The following is a 12169-nucleotide window of genomic DNA, read 5'->3' as shown; positions in this document are numbered from 1 at the left end:
TCACTTGGACTCATGACAACATTCTCTTTTAACTGACAGGGATTTAACAATACAAAGCTGAGGGAAAAAAAAATAAAAAGGGGGAAAAAAGGCAGAAAATATGGAAAGGACAAGAGAAGGAAGAAAATAAATGAGGCAGTATGAATCTAATTCCCTAGACCAAATGTGGGGTGGAATCATGAATCTATCGTTTCTACAAATGGTGTTAGTTGCCTCAAACCTCTTCCAGTGGTGGAGTGATTATTTAAAAGTGCAGTTTCCTTACAACATACCCCTGAAAGCAAGACAACTATTTCATTGGGAGCTTAAAGCACTCGTACCTTTTCTAATGCTAGTGGAAATATTGGTTGATTTAGCCACATTAGGATATAGTTTGTATATGTACTGGTACTTTTTGGGTGATTTGATATGTAGAGGATTTTGCTTATATGCAATTTCACTTTATGTTGACTGTAGCTCCAACATAAGATGTGATTTCTTTAAAACTTATCTAATGCTCACAGCAATTTTATTAGGGAAGGTGATTTTTTATACAGTTGAGGAGATGAACATTCAATTATTTACCCAAAGAAGCCATATCAATAACTGAACACAAGATGTCCAACTCCCAAATCCGTGCATTTAAGATCTATCCTATGCTGCTTCTCATGTATCCTCCTAGAAAATCAACTAGCCTCTCAATCTGAAGACTAAAAAGAGCGAATTCATCCTTCCCAAAACAACTGATTGTCTTATATATGTCCTAGTCAGTTATGCCTAAGTTTTCAGTTACATTTGACCCTTTCCATCCTGCCTCTCACCTCCCTCATGTCTGACAGCCACATCTTGTTCACAATCTCTCTCATAGCTTGGTTTAAATTTGCTTTACACTCGTCATATTATGTCTCATAATTACCTTTATAAATGCCATACCCTTATTAGTGTACTTCATATTCCTTAAAATCTTAGATAATGTTCAATTCATTAGTGTTGGTGTCTTATTCCATGGAGATGACACCCTATTAATTCCGAGATCATCTTTACTTGGGATGTCAGAGGCTTTATAGCATTTGTTCTTTACCTTGAAGTGTAGGTAGAATTTTTAGCAGATGGAAAACAAGGGCATTATAGGAGGGAAAAGTAGGAGCAGTGACGTTGAGGTAGGGAAACCCAAGATATGTCAAGTAGTTTCAAGGACTTCAGTTAGCCCACAACTTGGGTTTGCAGGTCTAACCGAAGATAAATTGTGAAGAGTCTTAAGTGCAGGCTAGGAGTTTTTTGTTTGCTTGTTTTCATTTTTTATTCTGGGTAGATACAGTTTTGGGATGAAAAAGTATGTCATAATGAAAACCTAAGGTTTAAGGTAAACTGGTATACTACAGAGGTGAAGGAGAGGAGGACAAGAGACAATGAAGCTACTTAAGATTCATTTTCAAAAGTCCTGATAAAAGGTAATAAGGACCTAAATCAGGGATATCCAATAGTTTCTTCTACCTAGAACCCATTGTAAAGAACTACTTAATTCTGATTCAGTGGTAGCCAGCACCATACTGTATTAGTCACCACTGTCTGCCACTGGAAGAGTAAGTGAAGAATGATGGCTTCCCTGTTTTTGGAAACCTTTCCCCACTCTAGGACTATGAGAGACCCACTGTTTAGCCTCTAATCTATGCCCTCCATCTCTAGTCATTGAAAAACCATTCAAACATTCAAGTTCACATCCTATCTTCAAGACCCAGTTAGAATGTCGCCTTCCCTACCAGGAAATATTTCTCCTTTGAAGTCCTATAACAATTTTATCTGTCCTTCTTTGTGCCACTTTTCTCTTCTTTCTTCTATTTTACTAGGTATCTATGGGCTAGCCTATGAGCACTTTTGATAGAATTCATGTCTATTTCATCTGTGTATCTCCCACAATACATAGTATGATGAAGGCAGTTATGTGTTGAACATCTAAAAGAATAAAGATGAATCCCAGTCTGGCCTAGAACCTACGCTTTTTCCAGTCTCTACTAGCCTATGGGATTTTCCATGTGAACGCCTATTTCCACAACGGACATGCCTAAACTTAACTATCTTATCTACCTGCCAAAATAGTTCTCATTCCTAACTTCCCTCTATGTTTTTTTTTTTCTTTTTCTAATTACCTACATTTAAAATCTCTGATTCATCTTCTAGTCTCCTTTTTTCTTTGGCTCTTGCATCCAACCCGCTACCAAATCTTTTCTCCACTGAAGGTTCTTCTTAATCCTCTCAATTTGTACAAATTCTGCCCATTCTCAGGGCCCAGCCCTACTCCCTTCTCATTTTACGTAACCTTCCTTTATTGATTATTCCTGCCAAATGTGTTTCAAATTTGAAACACTAAATCCTTATAGCAGTATTTAGCAATTAATAACAACTTTGTGACATCTCTTACCTTTATATTTTTAAAATAATTTTTATATTATCAACTGACCCATCTACATGTCCATATTTAATTTATCCTTATTTATATTTCATTTTTATGTCTCATTTACATATCAAAGTTATAGATGTACTCCATGAGGGCAGAGACTATGTATTTCTCCTTGGTGCATTCTAAAAAGTTTCTTTCACAGTACTGTACACTGTGAAAATATATTTGTTGAATGACTAGTGAAACCGAATTACAAGAATACATATTTTTTTCTAAAAAAATTCAGGCAAATTTAAGTAACTAGTTACATACAATTTTCCTTGATCCATAAAGATGCTGAAGTAGACTAACACATGATGTTTAAAAAAAGAGTTACTTTAACTCATTGTACGTATGTATATGTAATTAATTTCAGACCTCACATTTCAAGTTGATGGAGTTTTTTTTACGTATTCCTTCAGGAAACATTAATTTAGTGCCAACTTTGGCACAGCACCTTAAATTTCTATATTAAGAATCAAAATATTAATAAGGTACCAACCCTTCCCTTCTGAGTGTGAATAAAATGTGTATGAATAAAATACGTAAGATACGCATATCTAAAAACATGTTCATGTAGGCATATCCATATTTTTTTTTTAAATTTTTTTTTCAACGTTTATTTATTTTTGGGACAGAGAGAGACAGAGCATGAACGGGGGAGGGGCAGAGAGAGAGGGAGACACAGAATCGGAAACAGGCTCCAGGCTCTGAGCCATCAGCCCAGAGCCCGACGCGGGGCTCGTACTCACGGACCGCAAGATCGTGACCTGGCTGAAGTCGGATGCTTAACCGACTGCGCCACCCAGGCGCCCCTCCATATTTAAATTGATATCTATTACATAAAGATCAATAGTCTAAGGAAAAGTTTAAAAATGTGGTAATTTTTAGTACAACCCTGCCCATGTTGTAGCCAAAGCCACTTTTATAAAAGCCTGTAGGAGATCTGACTAATCATTTTCTCAGGTCCTGAGGACTCTCCAGGAGCATACTCACAGGGCAGCTCTCCACGTTGGTAGGTCGGTGAGGGATAATAAAGGGCAGGACATCCAACCACCCAGGACAGGCGTTGGGGGTGTGGCTCTTATTTTTGCAACTGCTCAGCACCACAAAGTAATGAGTTGGGATGGGAACACTAGTGTTCTTTATATATCTAAAAACACAATGGAAAAGATTGGATGTTGTTATACTTTTGCTTCTAAAATTTATAAATGTCATTATATAAATATTTTAAATGCCAAGGTAAAAATATAGTCCAAGAAAAAAGTACGTGAATAGAAAGTACAAAATCTTATCACATATTTTTAGACTTCCATGAGCCAGAACAGAAATTTATAGAAGTCCAAACTTGGTCATTTTAGCATAAATGAAGAATATTAGAATCCAAAGAAAAGCAGACCATGACATTTTGCCTCCTGTGTTTCCCAGCTTTGTTGACTTCATACTTCACAGAGACATTTTCCAGGGGAGCAGGGACTGGGACAAAGAAGCCCCAATTCCAACCCTAGCCGTGCATTTCCACTAGATACTTGGGCGGGTGCTGATCCTCTAACTTTCTATGACTTATTAAGTTTCCTCAACTTTAACATGGAGGTGATCCTGTGCTACCTACTTCACAGTGCGGATATGGAAATAAATCCATACAACAGATGACAGTCTTTTAGATAATGAACATGAAAGTATTTTAAAAAAAATTTAAGAGCACGATAAAGGAAAGCTATTATTATGAGCCTGGTTAAAAAAAAAATATATGAGCTGCTACAAGGAGCGATATTACTGGGATTTTAGGATTTTTACATGAACCAGAGCTAGACTTCTGGGTTTGTATCTGGCTTTGCCACTTAGCAGCTGTGTAACATAGACAAGATACTCAACCTCTCTGTGCCTCAGTTTCCTCCTCTCTAAATGGGGGCTAAAAGAATCTAACCTAAGAATGTTTTGTGGACTAAATGAAGTATATGTGTACAGAAAAATACTTGGCATATAGTAAAGTGCTATCAAAGTGTTTGTTAGAATTATTAACTGGTGAAATATAGGATTAATAAACACTAAAATAAGAACAAGGCAAATAAAAATAGAAAAAGGCCACACACTGGGTCATCAAAAATATTAATCAGAAGGTATAGGTAGAAATTGTTGTGTTACACAACGTAGGCTTAGACAGCACAATGATTTAGTTTGCCTTTCATACATTCTGATAGTAAAGATAAAACTTCTAAAACTCTGTATGCCTGTATACTGCACTCAAAATAGTTCTTAGCAACATATTATGACCAGGTTTAGTACAAAAATGTACAGATTACTAGGACTGCTTTTCTAGGGAAGCCTATACTCTCTCCTGGAAGGTATTTTATGGATCACTCACTATTGGACAACATTGTGAATCGTCACTACTTGACATTTTATTTATTTATTTATTTATTTATTTATTGCTGGAATGCTTCTATGTTTACTGATATACAGTGAGTCTTCCCTATCTCTTTAACTCTTACAAAATGACATTTTCCCTGTGCCCATTTGCTTAGAAATTTTCCAAATAAAAATTTTGCTGAACTCTTCCTGGACATTTTTTCCTTGCCTATTAGTTTAAATGTTTGCCGTATAAAAGTTTTGCTATATATTTAGAGGGTTGAAAATAGTCAATGATAACATCTCTATATAAATATATTGTGTAATATTTCAAATACTATGCTTTTATTTAGAGTACTGAGGTTTCCCCTCATGATATCCCACTGCTAAATCAAAAAGTCCATTTGTTTTCAAATTACTTACTCTGTAATTTCATTTGGAGCATCAAAATGACCATCATAATTATAATCAAATACTGGCCCACTAACCACATTTACTCCATTTCTTTCCATGGCATGTTTTACAAGAAGAACACTGTGGAAGTAATCCCACATTTCTAAAAATAATAGAATAAGATGTTAAAAATATCAACCCTTATTGCATATGGAAATATTTTCTATTACAGACAGGTACATTTAAATAGCATCAGAGACTGCTTCGGTAATTGTCCATGGTGATTAGGTAATTCTGCAAAACAGTCCATACAACACAATTAAATAAATAGCCACATTGATGATATTTCTTGTTGCCGATGTAGTTGCCGTTGTGAAATTACAGTAAAATTTGTTTCCAAATTCCTCCCTAGTGCTGAGTTGCTTTGGGGACAGTGATACTAAATAATGGTCAGAACCTACAGACTGCTGTATTGATTATGATTCTAGCGACAAACCACCTAACATTTACTTACGGTAAGTGTCAGTAAAATTTTGTTTTGTGAACAGCCATTTACAGCTAAATTAGGATTAAAAATAAATTATTGAAGCTCTAGTCACAAGGCACCCAAAGTTGAAGTAAAAAAAAAAAATTATGCCAGAGGTCCTTCCTATTCCTAAATTTAAAGCAGTAGAACATAATGACCCAATATCATGGAGAAATTGCCATAAAAGATGTGTTTAGTTTGTAAGTTCACAAAGTCACTTAGGTTCTTAAATTAATAATCTAAATGTATACTTACTTTTAAATGCTTTATACATAGGGACCAAGTTACTTGTGATTAAAGCATCATATTGACTATCAGAAGTTCTATTGTTTGCTGCAAAACAAATGAATTTGATTAAATCAAACTAGAAGAGAAAATATATCATACTCCATACTAAGCAAAATACAATTACGTACTAATGAAAATTCATTAGCAGTCAAAACATAGGGATACTAAGTACTCTCCAGCAGACATTATCAATAATGCCAGCAGTTTTATGCCTTTGATGCCTGTAGGTTGAATGGTGACCCTCAAAAAGATATGTCCAAGTCCTAACCCCACTGTACCTGTGAATGTGATATACAGGAAAATCGGGTCTTCACAGATAGAACTGTGGGTTCTATGTTATGGGTCTATGTTATGGGTCTCAAGATGAGATTATCCTGGACTTAGAGAGGGCTGGTGTTTTTTATAAAAAGAGAGTGTGTTGAGAACAAGAGAGAGTCAGGCGAGAAGGCACTGGGAAGATGGAGGCAAAGATTAGGAATGATGAGCCATGTATCAAATGATGCCCGGAGCCCCCAGAAACAGGAAGAGGTAAAAAAAGGATTCTCCCCCAGATTCTCTCCTTCAAAGAAGGCCTGGCCCTGCCAACACCTTGATTTAGATTTCTGGTGTCTAGATCTGTGAGAGATATGTTTCTATTGTTTTAAGCTAGTGGGTTTGTGGTAATCTGTTACAACAGCCCTAGAAAACAAACACTATACCAAAGTGAATGCATAGTTATTGAATGTGCACAAAATAATAATGCTATTATAAGTAACCATTCTAAAGTCAAATTTTCTTCAGAGAGCTAGTTTTAACTCAATGAAGACTGCTAATGACACCACACAGGGTTGGTTCTGAGGACTCATGGATGTGCTGTCTAGCACAGTGAGTGCTGGGCATAGTATGTTCTAGAACCAAGACTACCTCGGTTGAAACCCCAGCTCCATCACCTACCAGCTGAACCACTAGAGCAAAATGCTATGTCCCTCTGCATTTCATTTGTCTCATGGCATCTATGTCATATAAATATCCTGAGGATTAAAAAAGCTGCAAGCCTGTAAATGCTTATTATAATTATAATGCTCTTTGTGTTTAAACATACATTTGCGTGTGTTAACTAATATTTAAATGAAAGACTAATGAGGGGGCACCAAAAGGCAAGGAAAAACAAGTTGTTGGGGTTTTTCTTTAAAATTTCACATGTTATTCACAGTCCTCAGAACCCCTAGAAGCCTTTTCTACTTTTTAAACTAAGCCCTGAAAGTTGGGATAGCCATCAATATAGCATTACTTCCTTTTCAGAGAAAAATAAGATTAACTTACAACGGACTTTTTAACAGAGTAGTGGAGAGTTAGCAGAGTTTCATTTCATCCTTAATATTTTTTGAGACAAGTTGTTTACTTATTAATTTCATCTCTTTGTCAAGGCAAACATTTATATATCAACAAATGCCTTATGGCTCAACAGATACAATATTATATGCCAATTTTAAAATTTTATTAATAAAATGTTGCAACTATGTAAGGTTTATCCTATGGTTTGCATAAGTTTGGGAGCTTTGTCTGAAGATATTTTAATAAGATATATCAGCTTATTTGTCCTAATTCAGCGTTAGGAATTTAAACTGACATGCTACTTGGTTTCATTAAGCCTTTCTTTCCTTACTGTAAGAATCCCTAAATTATAAATCTCTAAACTGACCTCGTAGGTCATGGCTTCCCGAAAAATGAAGCCAAACAGCAGAAGCAAACCCATTCCCAGAAGCTGAAATTGTTGAAAATCTCATGAGTGAGTTAACAAAAATGACATTTCCTGCTGAATAGGGAAAAGATTTGAGTTTAGAAAAACGACATGGGTGGGGCACCTGGGTGGCTCAGTCAGTTGAGCATCTGACTTCAACTCTGGTCATGATCTCACAGTGCATGAGTTCAGCCGCGTCCGGCTCTCTGCTATGGGCGTGGAGCCCTCTTGGGATGCTCTGTTCTACACCCCCCCCCGCCCCTCCCCCACTTGTGCTCTCTCTTTCTCTCTCTCAGAAATAAAAAATAAACATTTAAAAAAAAAAAAGGGAAAATGACACTGGCTTTTGTATGTTCCCAAGAGAAGAGACGTTTTCTAAAACAAACAAACAAAAAACGTAAAGTTCATTCAGCTACTTAATCCACGGTGTGAAATTGTCGGACATGAGCTTGCCCCATGTGTGACAGGCCAGAATTCCAGCCTGATTTCTCGCCACAGACACAGCTGCACTCTCGGTGCAGGCCTTAGCTGGGGTGGCAGCCAGAAAAAATATTTTTTTAGACCCTTTGCATCCATCTCCAAAGAATCTTCCGTTTTAAAATTAAACTTAAACCTGACGAACTCTCTGAACATCTGGGCCAGATTAGAGCCGATGTGTGGTTCCCACTGCAAAATTTATTAGTGTTTATTATAGCTGTTACACTGTATCAGGTCAGCCCACAACCACTGGAAGCCTCTGGGCAGCTAGTTTAGCCCAAGCAGGTAGTTTAGGTGGGGAGCATATGTTTAAGGCACATGCCCACATCCAGCTGATGAGGGCTTTCTAAGTTGTTGCCCTAAAAAAGAGTTATACTAACCAGGAGGATAGAGGAAGCCGTGGGTGATATTCTCGTCTGCTAAATAAAAGGAACAGTTTTGGCTTTCAGAAGGAGCAACCCTAACATCAGCCCGCAGACAGTCTGGGACAGTGGGAGGAAGAGGCGATGTGTCTCCCTGTTGAAAGAGAGAAAAAGAAAAAAAAAAAAGTTACACCCACAGTTGTGGCTAACCCATCACCTTATATGGTTTGTAACTTCCCTAGAATGTTTTTCATTTAAACTTTTCCTATTTTCTTAGTGAATCAGGTCTACGCAAGCAATGGAAGTGGATGTCTTCAGCAATGTTTTCTTCTGTGGTTCCCTTCTGGTTAGGGACACTGCGAGGGCAAATCAAATACATCTTGGAAAGGAATATTTACAGAATAAAATCCTGAACTGGGAGTAAAAAAGGAATAATGGGAGCTACTGCTAAAAACCAAAATTCTTTTTAGGATCTAACTTTTAGGTGGTGAAATATATTGTACTTGCAAGTAAATTTTGAAAATAAATAACAAACAATTTATTTCAAAAATACACATATGAACTAAGGATGTTGTTATTCTTCAACTGGGCAACCTGAGATTAATTCAAAGAAGCTATGGTTGTCTGATCTTACTTATTTGGGGATTTAAAAAAAATTGTAGCTATGTTTAATTTATCATGAAATATAGGAACAAGTTTTTTATAATTTTCTTTGTAACTCTATTTAAAGACTAATACAATAATTTATCCACTAGCAAGCATCCTATAAATATGCTGCCTAACCCAAGTACTTAAGGTAATACAGTATTAAATCATCATCATATTTCAATTAGGTTGTAACCATGAGTGAGTAAACATTTTGTTATTCATTTTTTTTTCAGATTTTGATTCATATGCCCACTACTGCTTACAATGTATATATTTCTTAACAAAATTTTTTAAATAATTTATAAAAAATGGTTAAATTAATTTAAGATATCCTTTATTCACTGCATGTGCTAAAAGCAAAAATAAGCTATGATGTCTAAAATGTATATGGCAATCATTTTACAATATACAAATCATGTTGTATACTTTAAACTTATACAATGTTATGTGTCAATTATATCTCAATAAAGTGGGAGAAAAATAATATGCATAAGCTCAATTCACAAAGAAAAAGGCAAAAAACACTGTGCACTACATTCATAGGCAAGAGAGTACGATGAAGAATAGATAGGAGAATGGACATTGAATAGACATGGAAGACGTAGGAGATAAAGATGAGGGAAGTCTGGGGAAAGTCACCCAGAGAATGTACCCCCTAACATACTACAACACTTCGGTTGTAAAACACTTATACAGAAATTGAATAGACTTGTCAACTTGATTGAACACATTTATCTCTGTTCCCTTCTGAAATTCCTTGAAAAGAACATTAATGATGAAGACACATAATGGATAAGAAATTTTCAGAAGCTGGAAATCCTATTTGTTTACTATTGTAACATGACTTGATAGACCAGTAAACACTGACAACCAAAAGCCTGTGATTGGGGAAAGCACAAAGAAGCTGATTCCTACTGCCAAACCCCAAGGGTAGAACTTGGGAGTTTCCTAAAGACAGGTAATGTACATAGGGCCAGAAAGAAGAGTATAGATTGAAAGTCTGTAAAAGAGGCTAGATAAAACATCTACTCACTAGAGAGGTTGAACCAGAGGGATGTCCAGACTAAAGGACACCTGCCCAGAGAGCAGGTGCACCATATTGAAAGTAATGGGATTAAATAAAAATCTATATACTGAATGATAAGACTCCTGTCGGTCTCATTGCTACCATGAAGGCTACCAATTATATATGCTGGATCAGATTAAAAGTGTCCCTTTTCAGGGAAACAAAAGCCAGCCTGAAAGGAAACCTAGATGCTTACCACTGGGAATCCCCAATAAAATGGCTGGTTCTCATCCTGATCAACCTATAGCGAAGTCTATCATCTTGCAAGCCCCAGCCACATAGCTTAGTTCCTCTCCCTTAACATATAAAATTACAGCCAAGGATCATCAGGCGTTTTGTCGGGGTGCGGGAGGAACCAAGACAAAAAAGAGACAATGCGGAGAGAGAAGAAAATTCACTCCTTAGAGAGATGAGAGTATGTATGGCATCCATACAGAAAGAAGAGAACACAATAGAAAAGCAGAAAGAGGGGCGCCTGGGCGGCTCAGTCGGTTAAGCATCTGACTTCAGCTCAGGTCATGATCTTGCAGTCTGTGAGCTCCAGCCCCACGTCGGGCTCTGTGCTGACAGTTCAGAGCCTGGAGCCTGCTTCAGAGTCTGTGTCTCCTTCTCTCTGCCCCTCCCTGAGTCATGCTTTGTCTCTGTCTCTCAAAATAAATAAATGCTAAAAAAAAAAAAAAAAAAAAAAGGCAGAAAGAGCTCTTGGATATAAAAAGTTATGACAGCAGAAACAAAATATTCAATAAGAGTTGTAAGATAAAGTTGCAAATATCTCTCAAAAAGTAGAATTTAACAAAAGATGGAAAAAAAATGAGAGAACATATAAAAACATTAGAGAATCAGTCCAGGAAGTCTTATTAATTTGAAGAAAAATCACCTCTAAAATCTAAACGTAACCCATCAAGTAAGTGTGTAGATAGAATAAGAATTTGTTAAGATGCACAAAGTCGTTGGGGCGCCTGGGTGGCTTGGTCAGTTAAGCGTCCGACTTCGGCTCAGGTCATGATCTCATGGTCCATGAGTTTGAGCCCCGTGTCAGGCTCTGTGCTGACAGCTCAGAGCCTGAAGCCTGTTTCAGATTCTGTGTCTCCCTCTCTCTCTGCCCCTCCCCTGTTCATGCTCTGTCTCTCTCTGCCTCAAGAATAAATAAACGTTAAAAAAAAAAAAAAAAAAAAAGATGCACAAAGTCTCAAAAAATGTACCTTTCCGTCTTCCTTTCTCAGGAAGTTCCTGAGTGATATAATCTACCAAACCAAAAAGTAAACCAAGAAACATGAAGATTTTTGTGTTAGAGGCAATGGATTAGCTCTCACCATTTTTTCACTCTCCTGGTGCAGACACTGGAAAGCTAAAAACATCTGTTTATATTCTTTTTTTTTTATAAGTATTTTCTTTTCAACGTTTTATTTTATTTTTGGGACAGAGAGAGACAGAGCATGAACGGGGGAGGGGCAGAGAGAGAGGGAGACACAGAATCGGAAACAGGCTCAGCCCAGTGCCTGACGCGGGGCTCGAACTCACGGACCGCGAGATCGTGACCTGGCTGAAGTCGGACGCTTAACCGACTGCACCACCCAGGCGCCCCTGTTTATGTTCTTTCAAAAACACACCCTAGCAAACAGTTCTCAATGACCAGGTTTCTCCACTTGACATAAAGGGGCACGTGAAGATGTTGCAAAATGGGAGAACCAATAATATCGACTGTCAGCTGCGTAGACAACCAGAATATTGTGAGTTGATGGTTCCTACCACACATCCCTATCACTTTCCTCTAAATCTTCACATGCTTTGTAAGCTTTACTTGAAGTGTGCAATACATGAATGTAGCCATGGTCACATTTTCTGTAATGTAAGCAAGGTGAAATGCCTGCATTCGACAGGTAAATAATAAAAATGTTAAGGAGGGAAGTGTATTGTAATTTTT

The 12169-nt window shown here is 37.1% G+C and overlaps 1 protein-coding gene across 3 annotated transcripts in view; it reads right to left on the bottom strand.

The window, feature by feature from the left end:
- The window catches only part of ENPP3 (ectonucleotide pyrophosphatase/phosphodiesterase 3), a 79145-nt gene that overhangs the window by 3245 nt on the left and 63731 nt on the right, over positions 1–12169 (bottom strand). For all 3 annotated transcript variants that reach the window (XM_045499635.1, XM_045499633.1, XM_045499634.1), the window contains 4 exons: positions 8550–8685; positions 5940–6017; positions 5189–5321; positions 3413–3569 (listed from right to left, as the gene is read on the bottom strand). In XM_045499635.1, the coding sequence (XP_045355591.1) occupies positions 3413–3569; positions 5189–5321; positions 5940–6017; positions 8550–8685 (504 nt within the window). The remainder of the gene's footprint in view (positions 1–3412; positions 3570–5188; positions 5322–5939; positions 6018–8549; positions 8686–12169) is intronic.

The sequence above is a fragment of the Leopardus geoffroyi genome, chromosome B2 (genome assembly GCF_018350155.1).
Source record: "Leopardus geoffroyi isolate Oge1 chromosome B2, O.geoffroyi_Oge1_pat1.0, whole genome shotgun sequence".
Taxonomy (NCBI): Eukaryota; Metazoa; Chordata; class Mammalia; order Carnivora; family Felidae; genus Leopardus; species Leopardus geoffroyi.
This window is presented reverse-complemented; position numbering and strand designations above follow the sequence as displayed.